This window comes from Hippocampus zosterae, chromosome 6 (assembly GCF_025434085.1).
Source record: "Hippocampus zosterae strain Florida chromosome 6, ASM2543408v3, whole genome shotgun sequence".
NCBI lineage: Eukaryota > Metazoa > Chordata > Actinopteri > Syngnathiformes > Syngnathidae > Hippocampus > Hippocampus zosterae.
In genome coordinates this window covers 15,578,292-15,590,524 of record NC_067456.1, presented here as the reverse complement: position 1 = coordinate 15,590,524, position 12,233 = coordinate 15,578,292, and the positions used below count along the sequence as shown (strand labels likewise).

The 12,233-nt window shown below is 40.4% G+C and overlaps 1 protein-coding gene across 1 annotated transcript; it reads right to left on the bottom strand.

Annotated features, from left to right (window-relative positions):
- Positions 1-844: 844 nt before the first annotated feature.
- asb6 (ankyrin repeat and SOCS box containing 6) lies at positions 845-6,636 on the bottom strand. Its single transcript, XM_052068031.1, has 7 exons — positions 6,475-6,636; positions 5,789-5,935; positions 5,483-5,655; positions 3,913-4,019; positions 2,460-2,568; positions 1,876-1,962; positions 845-1,756 (listed from the first exon to the last, which is right to left on the bottom strand). Exons 2-7 carry the CDS (start codon positions 5,893-5,895, stop codon positions 1,041-1,043), a joined length of 1,299 nt encoding a protein of 432 aa, XP_051923991.1. The 5' UTR covers positions 5,896-5,935; positions 6,475-6,636; the 3' UTR covers positions 845-1,040.
- Positions 6,637-12,233: the final 5,597 nt, after the last annotated feature.

The following is a 12,233-nucleotide window of genomic DNA, read 5'->3' as shown; positions in this document are numbered from 1 at the left end:
CTGCTGCTGCTGCTGCTGCTGCTGCTGAGGCTCTTCTCCTCAGAGGCTGTGACCTAGATAACCAAGAGGAGCTGGAGCGCCTGCAAGCCTTGGAGCCACTCCAGCCTCAGCAATGTCAGGAAGGGGTTAGTTGTGTAACACAATGTCCTATTTAGTTTGCTTGTCACACATGGATGCAAGCACCATATAGCGTATGGAGCCTATATGGTCAAAACCCTACTCCGATTCTCATATGTGGGCGTTGTCAAAGAGGAGACAAACGGGTTCTGGAAAAAGGAGGGACACCATTAGAGGAAAGAAATCATCCCTAAATGCATCAACATTAAGACTGGTCGGTCAAAGTTTCCATGCCACGGGCTACTGCAGGCACATAGGCACTGAAGTACAGTACAAGCATGCATGGGTCACTCATGCTGCACCTTTGCGGTCAACATATTTGATCAATTTACCCTACTGCGGGTTGGTTGGTTGGTGTGAACATGAACAACGATGTTTGGTTAACTCGGTAGTTTAAATGTGAGAGAAACATGCACACTCCTGTCTTCAGAGTCAGTGAAAGGAAGTAATGTTGCATTCTCACTGCATCATTTATAATTACCATGCTGAATCATTTTTGGTGTAGTATGTTGACCAACAAGACTGTTTCATCACCAGACTGTGACTTTTTATGAGTCAAACTTCAGCTTGAGTGGGAAGAAAACAAACTTCACATGACACTGGCTTTGAGAAGGTAAGTCAATTCAATTGTGTTTTAACTTGAACAGGCTGCAGCCTAAAAGACTCAAAGAGAAATACTGCCATCTGGTGGCATTTACAAAGACTTGCAGCACACTTGACAGCATCAAACACTTCATAATCTTTATGAAATTTGTCTTTTGCGTCTTGCAGTAAATATAATTAAAAAGCACAAATGACTGTTTCTGAGCCCCGTGCCTCAATGGGGTTTTCCCGTTATAGTTGATGATTAACGCACAGCCGCTTTACATGAAATTTTGCATGATATGTGAAATACTGGAACAACACTGTGAAACGGCAGATGATCAGAGATGGCTTTGCCTGGGCTTAAAACGGTCCCAACCAGGCTTTGGCTTATATGTGAGCTCAGGAAGAAGGAATCCTTTCAGTCTGCCTGGTAATGGCAAAGCATTGATTCTCTCTTCCAGTGGCCAGGGTTGGAGGTGGCTCCTAATAAATGCCCTGCAAATGCACTTGAGAGCAGCAGGGCACATATCTTGCATGACTACCTGGCTGTATAAATCTTGAAGAGCTGGAGCACATGGGTGAGGGTCTTGTCCAAACGTAAGCACTTCCAAGATGGGATGCGGGCTCAGTCTGGGGTAGTTCACTCTCGCTAGGTCCAACAACAACTCAGCTTGCTCAAGGAGCTCGGAGGCATAATTCGGATCTGAGCAGTGCCGCAGGGCTAACTGAAGCCGCTGGAAAATAATCGTGGGAGCTTGCCAGCAGGAGTCACTGTCCGCAGAAAACAAAGAGGCTCCGCTCTGGATTATGAGCACAGCCAGTGGGAAAAGAAGGTCAAAGTGCTCCAGGCTTGTTTGGGTCAGGGAGGACTCGCTGTCATTGGCATCGCAGCTGGGGTCCATACCATGGGCCAGCAGTAACTGTGTGGTTTTCAGGCAGAATTTCCCCATCTCGGCAGCCTCCTCGGCACTGCCGTCAAGCGCCTCCTTGACCAGGAAGACCAACGAGGATGCAACTGTTTCACCATCTTCAGTAACAGCTTTGACATCAGCACCTGTGCAGAAGGTGCACATTCTTTCCTATCCTTTGCTATGACTGTGACTGATTTCAACTCTGTTACAATTTTGCTTTTCCAAAAGCGCTTCAGAGACAACAGCAATGTGCGGTCAATACCTCGCTGAAGGAGAAGCTGTATGTTCTCTGTGTTGTTCACGGTTAGGCCATCGCTGCTGGCCAAGGCATGAAGCAAAGGGGTTTTTCCTTTTGAGACAACAACATAACCATCACTTGTAAACAAAGTGAGTCTACAACTATTCAACCTTGTTTATGTGAGACTGCTTTCAAACAACAGCGGTGCTGTTTAGTCCTCCCTTAAACACGAGGATGAATAAAATGCATACTATTAAAAATCTGTCTTAAAGTGATTGTTTGGAAAACGCAGGCTATTTTATTCCCCAGACTATTTTTGCGCATGTGCTGCTCAAGATAAGTAGCTTGATAATGTTGCTACGAAGAAGTGTACACTCCTGTAACTCAAATTTTCAGCTGGCATTTGCCGTGACTAGACCAGCAAAAATATGGTTGGGAGAAGACAAGCAATTGGTGCACTTGTGATAAACTTTGAATGTTATAGTATCTTCTGGTGTGTTTGCAGCTTTGTGTCAATGGGAAATTCACACCTCAAGTCAGAACATTTCAAAAGTGCAAAGAAAGAAAGAGAGAAAAAAGGTGTACTTCGGAGGCTAACATGAAAGCACCTCGTTTATCTCTTGCATTCACATTGGCACCCAGCTCAAGCAAGGCAAGCAGGCAGGGCAAACGGTCCGAGTCCTCACTGGCAAGATCCAACGGGCTGCTCTCATGGATCTAATGGGTGACAAATAAAAGATCTGTACAGTAATCCTTCTTTTATCGCAGGGGTTACGTTCCAAAAAGAACAAGTGATAACTGGATTTATTAAAAAAAAATGTGAGAGGGATGATAAAGTTGTACTTGGTACTTGATAGTTAGCTTTATTTTTTTTTTTAGTTATTATACAATATAGAACTATGTATACAATGCAGACTGCAGCTTCCCCTAAAATGTCAAAAACTAAGTGATCAAATATATGTTTGTATGTACAATTGTGTGGACATTGCATTTACTAAATATGCACCATAACGTGCTCAACTTTTGTTCCGAATCAGCTTCTTATTACTGGTTACAATGCAAGTCTCTTCTCATTTATTCCCACAGCTTCACTATGCTTTAAACTGTGAACGCTGAGCGTCTATCCGCTCGGACGCTGGGCGTCTAGAGAGCTGTCCCAATGCATTGAAACGAGACGAGTCATTGGACAAATGCTGGTTTTGTCCCGCCTATTGGACGCTCACCATCTCTGGGAGTCTATGGACAGTGGGCGTGCAGAAGCTCAGCTTTTCTTCATGATGATCTCGCTGATGCTTAATCATTTTTGATTGACAGCGAAATGAGCCAATGATCTTATGGTGAAGGCATCCTTTTCATTTTTTTTAAGGAACGGAGAGTATAATTCAGGTATAAATAAACTGACACATTTTATGATGTACGCCCGAAATTAAGCTTCCCCTCCTTGACAGACCACATCCGCCACTGATACAATGAAACCAAAGAACCTAAAAATTGCAAGGGTAAATTTGACAAGCTGTACAGAGAAAATGTGCGAAGAATGTTCACGTCGGTCAGTGCCTTAGCCAAACAGGATGCAGAACGCAATTCACTGTATAAAATCATTTAAAAAACTGCATTAAAAAAAATCTGTGAAACAGCAAAGCCGCGGAAAGTGAACCGCATTAGAGCGAGGGATGCTGCAGCTGCTGTGAAAGCACTATATAAATCAGGATGTATTGTATTGTATTGGACTTATGCATTTGGTCAAAAAATAAGGAACACTGGCACAAGCAGTGATACAATACATGAGCCTCGTCAATAACACATACACACACAAACAAAAAAAGGCATCCATTAATTTTCTATCGCACTTGTACCGTATTTTTCGCACGAAAAGGCACCTGTACTACTGTGTTGCCACGTGACTAAATATTGTGAACCAAATATTAGATACAACCCTGCCTCTTGATGTAGCAATGCAATTTTCTGCCACTGTTGCGATAATTAACAAAAACATTTTGAAAAACACTGGTATTTGACTTCATTAGCCATTTAACCAGCTGGTCCTATTTTTTGACTTACCCGGTCTCTTTTTTCAATGTCAGCATTGTGTTCAACAAGCAATTTCACCATATTTGGTCTGTTTCTCAGAACTGCTATATGCAGTGGACTGTAGAAGGACACTGGATCTGGAGAATTGAAGAAAAAAACGTGACACGATAGAATGCAATGTTTTCTCTTTGTGAGGGTTTTTATCATCGCATTATAATAGACCCTGGCTAATCAAGTGGGCAGGGTTACTTGAAAAATGTATTCCAACACAGTTTCAAGTTATCTGTTAAAAATAGAGTCAGTAATGTAATCTAAGTACCATAATATTAAAGTAATGTACTTGAAAAGATATTTTGAAGTACTTTTGGATTACTCCTAAACCAAATATTTAGCAAGAATGCCAAATACGTTGCAACAATCCAAACAAACAAAACAACTCTGTAGGACATATATTGTCACATATTTTTCTGGTCTTTTCTGTCTTCTGGCTTTTCAATATGCATGGTTTTGGAATGCTCGAGGAAGCCTGAGTAACAGCAATTAATTCCACTTGTAGAGCATACTCCAGACAAACAGATAAAAGTCACCATGTGATGGAAAGTAAATTTGTGAGCTATTGACAAGTTTTTCAATCTCTCTCTCTCTCTCTCTCTCTCTCTCTCTCTCTCTCTCTCTCTCTCTCTCTCTCTCTCTCTCTCTCTCTCTCTCTCTCTCTCTCTCTCTCTCTCTCTCTCTCTCTCTCTCTCTCTCTCTCTCTCTCTCTCTCTCTCTCTCTCTCTCTCTCTCTCTCTCTCTCTCTCTCTCTCTCTCTCTCTCTCTCTCTCTCTCTCTCTCTCTCTCTCTCTCTCTCTCTCTCTCTCCTCACCTTCAAATCTAATACTCAGTGAATATTTTCACAGACAAATACACACGATGTGTTGCATATCTGTTTTCTGTATGGACCCACTGAGCATTTTTTTAAGTGGTGATAGATAGATAAAACCCCTGATTTAGATTGAACTCGATGTTTTTAATGATTAAACGATGACACAGGAAAGTTAAGCAAATATTTTATCCCAAAAAACTACAATTGGATATGGTCTACTCCACAGCCTACAAGGGGAATTTGTCAGAATTATCAGTGTGGGAAGAAGGGCATGCAGGGAGAGAGAGGCATGTGAAAGACAAATTATTTTCATTTATTTTCCCATCATTAAATCCTCAGGGAAAAATGGATTTCACAGCATTTACATTTGACAATTTACGGTAAGATATAAAATTTATATGGAGAATAAAATTACTCCCTCTACATTGGACGTTTCTTGAAATAAGCTGACAAGCTGGCTAACCTGACAATTTTAATAGAATTTATGATGTTCAATTTTTTTGTGCCAATTTTAGATTGAAAACCAGAAAACAATGAAACCTGCAGTCAAGAAAGAAGACAGAAGTTTTGTTTCTACTGTTTCATATGCTGAAATCAATTGTGGCATTTGCCATAATATCGTATGTTATATTTAAAAGCACAATATAGGTAATGAATACTTGATCGTTCTAAATTTAAAGACAATTACGGAGCTCACTGGGAAAACACTGAAAGCGAAGTTGTATTTATGCTCACCCTCAAAACTAAGATTTGCTCTGTACTGTAGAAGGACTTCAGCAGCCTCCACCCTTCCTTGCTCAGCCACCTTAAACAGAGAATAGCTGATCCCTTCCAAGAACACTTCAGATTGGGACTCTCGCTCCAGCAGCTCTATTAAAGAACTGCATCGATGTCTCTCATCTTCTGGTCTTCGGTGTCAGGAAACAAAAGAAGAAATACAATTAAAGCACATTATAACTGTGAGATATGCTGCCTGTGCCTTGTTTTTAATACTGAACTGACAAGAAACACACGAAGAAAGTTTTTCATTTTTTCAAATACCTGCTCTCATGATTACCGTCTCCTTCCTGCCCAACCACACTCATGACAGCATCCACCAATGGCTGATACTCATATACGATCCTTCGAAAGCCGTGGAGGTAAGGCATGGCTCGACAAATCCAATCCAAAAAGGCAGTGTTTTCCAACCTTAATCCAGCCAAGGCACATTGTTAACAGTCGAAAAAGCTCACGACACATCACCAAAGAAAACAAAACAAACCAAAAAATATGTAGACGTTATGATAATCTTGACTCAATTTATTCACAAACTTGGTTGAAATGTGAGTCTATTTTGTTGAACACGGAGCTAGAATTCTTTATGAAAAAAGACGGCGCCTGCGCAGCTTTAATTGTATATATATTTAAATACACACACACACATAACATCACTTGATTACTTTTACCAAATGAGTAATTTAAGTATTTTGTTCCAAAATGGCATTTTTAAAAGGTATGCGCGTGTGTGTTGGCAACCAACAGCTTGAATGTCTTAACGAACTCTCTGGCAATTCGTCGAAACACATTTAAAACCTTCCAGAGTGTGACCAAGGTACAAGAACCAAATAAGATCTTGCTAAAAGCTACGTGCTTTTCAACTTCATTGGTAAATTACTCGACTTTCAACCTTCCACTTCTTTGTTGCATATTGCAAAAACAATCAATCACAGAATATGGTAAAATCTTGCCTCGTTTGGTGTCTTCTTTCCGTTGGGTGTTGTAATTAAACATTAAAAAAGGATGACAGAGTCATCGCCGGACTGCAGTATCATATACTGTAAACTTCATCAGTAAACACTCGCTGTCCGCTCTGACATTTTGAAAACCGGAAATGTTTTTTGCTCCATTGATGTTTGTTCCCCAAAGAAACACAATACTAAAATAGTTCCGCTTTGCCCTTGTTGAACACGGTTATATTTCTGAATCATTTATATATTTATATATACATATAAAAGTCGCCCCCCCCCCTCGTCTTGAACTGGTGGAATGGTAGTCGACTGGGGTACGGTCAGAGTTCCTGCGGTTCGATTTCGGGGTCTGGCCTTCCTGTGTGGAGTTTGCATGTTCTCCCCATGCCTGTGTGGGTTTGCTCCAGGTATCCTGGTTTCCTCCCACATGTAAAAAAATGCATGGATAGAAGGTTAATTGAACGCTCTAAATTATTCCTACGAGGCGTGATCATGAGTGTTGCATTATTGGTTGCATTATTTACCGATGTTGCCCCTTAGATGCAAGTGCAGCGATTCAAACCAGTAACACTCTTCTCAATTAAAAATAGCAGTTAAGACCTGTAATCGTTCTGACACTTTCACAAATTCAAACATAGCTCAGGAATAAAATGTATTTCACTGTCTGCTACTTTTGTGACTGCAAAATGGTTATCTAACCCTGGCACTTCAGATCCTGTTTCTCAGGTGTATTGCAACGCTATAATGAGGCTCTCTCCAGTGGCATTAAAGAAAAAGTGACCAAGACGAGTCATTTGGAGAAGAACCCTTCAATCCGCATGCAACTTCCTGAAGTTCTTTGTGGCATTATTCTCCACAGTGATCAACCCTTTTGAGCTATTTACGTGTGAATTTTACTTCATTTAGTGTCAGGCGGCGGCCCAGTGGTTCGCGGGTCGACCTCACAGTGCACGCATAAAATGGTCTTGTTTTTTTTTGTTTGTTTGTTTGTTTTTTTTTTGCTTACAACTTTCAGTGCCAATAGGTTTCTTTTGTGTTGTAATCAGATAGTACTGTTAGTAGAGCTCCAGTCATGGTTAACCTCTCTGCAGAGATTTACAAAACCGCAAAGCATTTTGCCCAATGAAAATAATGTATTGTTGTGACGTAATGTAAGTTGTCGTGTGAGGTAGACGCAAATAGGAGACTTTAATTGTTGCGATTGCAAATGCAAAGTACTTTTGAGATGTGATGACACATACAGTAGCTCAAGAAAGAGTTGCACACTTGGATAAAAGGGGCGGAGTTGAAGGTGGAGTCAGAGAAATGATAACAGAGCAGCACAGCTTTCTGAATTGGTTCTGTTCAGTATGGTGACGAGTTTTTTGAATTATCTGACCAGCAAATCCAGGCCAAATATCCTATTTTGTTGGAAGGATCTTGCTGAGTGAAGATTGTGGCTGGAAATAATCAGCCCCTTTAAATGTCAATGGAAGTTAAGGACACAAAGTGAACCATGACTGTGGCTGATAAGACACAAGTGTCTCTGGAAGGAAGACATCACCGTCTCTCATGAGTTCTTTTCTATTGGGCAGTGAGAATAATCAAAAGGAGGGCGCAGAGAAAATAATGGACAATTTATCATTCAAATGAGTGGCTGGCGACCAGCTCAGCGCGTATCTTTCCTGTTGCATTAAGTTAGCTGGCATAGGCTCTAGCTCACTCATGACCCTAATGAGGAAAATGGATTGCTGGATAATAGCAAAAAACAGACCTTTGTCTGGGATACTTTTCAAGTTTCCGAATGTGCTGACACTACTTGCAACAGTGAAATTTCCGAATTTTCACTTTCAAAACCATGATTTAATATCGTTGATAGATCGATGGTGCATATTGTATATTAGAAAAATCTCGTTACACGCCACTTAACAAAATGTATAAAGAGGTTTATTGTATCTTCTGTGTTGGCATGGTGGTATAGTTGTTCGCACATCTGACGAGCAGTTCTGAGGTGGCAGTTTGATTTTGGGCTCTGGCCTTTCTGTGTGGAGTTTGCATGTTCTCCCCATGCTTGCGTGGGTTTTCTCTGATTTCCTCCAAAGTGGGTTTGGAGATGGAATGGAGAAGTAATGGTCAGAGGTGGAAGGCAGGGGCAGAAGGTAACGGCAGATGGTGCAGATTCAAGGCAGATTATAGGAAGGCAGAGTCTGGAATGTCAAATGACACCAATTAAAGCATGTACAATATTCAACTCAGTATTACACATCTGAAACAGACACTCGGAATAAGACTTGAAGATATAGAAATGAGATGAGAATCTACAATAAAGGGGGGGGGGGCGCTGTCAACATAAACAGTATTTCAACGGCTTTTGGAACTTGGAAGTCTGCAGCCTAAAAAACTCAGAGAAATACTGCCATCTGGTGGCACTTATAAAGACTTACACACCTGACAGCCTCAGACACTTCATAAATCTTCCTTCCCATCCCTTCACAAATGTGATGCTGCAATACATTTGCCTTTTGCGTCTTGGATTAAATATACTTGATCAAGCACAGATGATTGGATCGGAGCCACATGCCTCAATGGGTTGTAGTTTTTTTTTTTCGTTGTAGTTGATCAGAATCAGAATACCTTTAGTCGTCTGACAATGGAGAATTTCCCGTGATGATTAACGTATAGCCGCTTTCCATGAAATGTCGCATGTTGTCATTCGCTTACCGCAGGACCGAATCGGGAAGCAGCCCTGATCGACTGTTTTCTAACAGATCTGAACCCCCCTTTTAGTCCCCCCCATTCTTGCGGTAACACAAGGTCGCGAGGAGACGGACGTTCTTTTACATGAGTCGATCCCGAAAAATATACGGCTAGGTTCCTAACCGCCTTTGATTTCACGAAGCCAATCTGGATCCGCCTTCTCTTTTTCTTAACTCGAATAACTAACCGAGAATCAGAGGTTAATCAGCGACGTTTTGTTTTGACGATGGCTCTCTCTCATTTTTCAATATCTGGTGCAATTGTTAATGACCTATTGTTTGATTCAATAATCCTTGTCAGGATCAGTCTGATTTGTTTTTATATGTTACGCCGGAGTAAAACATTTTATTTAATAAACCAATACGCAGATGGATCACACGGCCCGGGGTTAGTGAGCTCGGAACCTTTCATTCATCGATAAAGGTTGAGTGGCAATGTGCATTAAATTCATAATTCCACAGGGGTAGATGAAAAAAGGAATTCTGACAAATTTATTATGATGATCATTGTAAAACATGCATTAATCAACCGTCATACCTGCAAGACGCGGAATACTAACGTCAATGACAAAATCATTATTTGGATGGTAATACTCAACTTGAAATCAATTAGGAACAATAACACAACACACACTGATTATACTCGTAAACCTGTCTATCATCAGTGAGGTTTTCAAGAGTGATCAAGTCTTAAAGCGCCCCAAAGATTTAACTTATTATTTGGAACATCTCAGCAGCGTAACATGATATCATGTATGCACAATCATGTTGCTCCAACATCTCCCTTGTAATGAACAGGTCTTGATCTTGTCGTATTCTTCATCAGGAGATTTGGGAGTAAACAACATTCTGCAGCAATCATTTTCCACAAAGCAGTTTCAAAGCGTTCATTATCATAACACAAAACTATACTACTAACTAAATGAATGATACCATGTTATTATTTCAAGACAGCATTCAAGAAAGAAATAACAATGAAAGTCATAAAACAACAGTTCACCGTAAACACTGCAGAACTGTGTAATCCAACTATAAAGCTCATCTTAATGCATTACTCTGTCATCATCATTTTGTTCTTTGTTCAGCATTTTTTCAGGGCATTGGCTTTGGTATGTTTGAGTTAACCACGTTTAATTTGTTTACGCTGGAGACGGACCTGTTGCGAGCTGGCGAGTGCTTAATGCACAATTTTTTCTGACCACTTCTTGTGTTCAAATTGGGAAATGCCTTCTTCGGCTGAATTTGGGTCTCGTTCTTAGGCCAATTTATATTTGTTGTTTCTTGTTTTCTGTTGAGAGGGGAGAAATTTCATCTGTGCTGTATGTTGCACATACAGAACATTTGACAATAAAGTTGTATACGATCCAATTTAACTTTAGCAATTGTACCATCACTTTTACCATGAAATGGCACACCTTATGAGAATTTTCAGTGAAACACTGCACTGTGACACGGCGGATGATCAGGGATGGCTTTGTTTGTTTTGTTTCTTAAACATAAAAACATATACGGTCATAAAATTGACAGAAAGTAAGGTAAGTAAAATAGTAAAAGGGAAGAGAAATCTGTCAGCATTCAACACAATTATTATGTTCAAGGACTAGAAGTAAAAAAGCGTATCTAGTTCTACTCTGTGTTATGTGTTTCGATATGTGATTTGTGGGTTCCGTATATTTGGATCTATTAATAATTCGGATTGCTATTTTTTTTGTAGTTTCAGAATAGTGAGTGTGTTTGTTTTATAGGAATTTCCCCATATTCACACAGTAGGTCATATATGGTAACAATAATGAAGAGTCTCTTATTTAGCACATCCTCGGTTTTGTAGAGGATCCCTATAGTTTTGTTACAGCTGTCGCTGTTGTGAAAGCGCTATATAAATCAGTATGTATTGTATTGTATTGTATATCTTCTTCTTCTTCTTCTTCTTCCTAACCGCTTGATCCTCACTAGGGTCGCGGGGGGTGCTGGAGCCTATCCCAGCTGTCTCCGGGCAGTAGGCGGGGGACACCCTGAATCGGTTGCCAGCCAATCGCAGGGCACACAGAGACGAATAACCATTCGCACTCACACTCACACCTAGGGACAATTTAGAGTGTTCAATCAGCCTGCCATGTATATTTTGGAATGTGGGAGGAAACCGGAGCACCCGGAGAAAACCCACGCAGGCCCGGGGAGAACATGCAAACTCCACACAGGGAGGCCGGAGCTGGAATCGAACCCGGTACCTCTGCACTGTGAAGCCAACGTGCTAACCACTGGACTACCGGGCCGCCTTGTATTGTATAGTTTTGGCATTTTTTTTTTTTTTTACGTTATCGATATGTGGCTTCCAACATAGTTTTGAGTCTCTACTAATTCGGGAAACTTGGTTTCAAACGCTCTTTCTACCTCAATTGAGTTTACCATATTTTTAGCTTGGCGTTTGATTGGTCTTGTGCCAAAAACAATTAACTTGGATTTTTTTCAAGTTAAGTGACAATTCATTACTTTCTAAACAGTTTTTTAATTTGTATAATTAGTTTTCTACGGTTGTCAGGAGCTGTTTCAGATTTATTCAAGAACAGTAGAAAGTTGGATCATGAGCAAATGGGACACATTTAAATTGTTGTTTTGAGACCTTGCAGATATCATTTACATACAAGATGAATAGTTTTGGACCAAGCACTGACCCGAGGGACTCCATGAGTGATTTTCTGTTGATTATTTTTTTTATTGTTGAGCTCCACATACTGATATCTGTTATCTAAATAACTTTTTATCCATTTATAAGCTACATATCTAATGCCATATGTTTCTAGTTTATCCAATATTATACTATGATCTATTGTGTCAAAAGCTTTTTTTAGATCTAAGAAAATCCCAACAGTAAATTCTTTGTTGTCTATATTAGTGGCTATTGCTTCCACAAACTCCGTAACTGCCATTGAGGTGGTCCGTTTTTCCCTGAAGCCATATTAATTCTCACTTAACAGCGCATGTTTTTGTATCAAGCTATCAAGTCTGCTCGAAAATAGTTTTTCG

Coding starts and splice junctions, on each gene's coding strand:
- asb6 (XM_052068031.1), bottom strand. CDS start 5,895: ATGCCTTACCTCCACGGCTTTCGAAGGATCGTATATGAGTATCAGCCA. Junction 1,963..2,459: donor GAATGCAAGAGATAAACGAG/GTGCTTTCATGT, acceptor TTGTCTCAAAAG/GAAAAACCCCTTTGCTTCAT. Junction 1,757..1,875: donor ACAGCTTCTCCTTCAGCGAG/GTATTGACCGCA, acceptor CCTTCTGCACAG/GTGCTGATGTCAAAGCTGTT.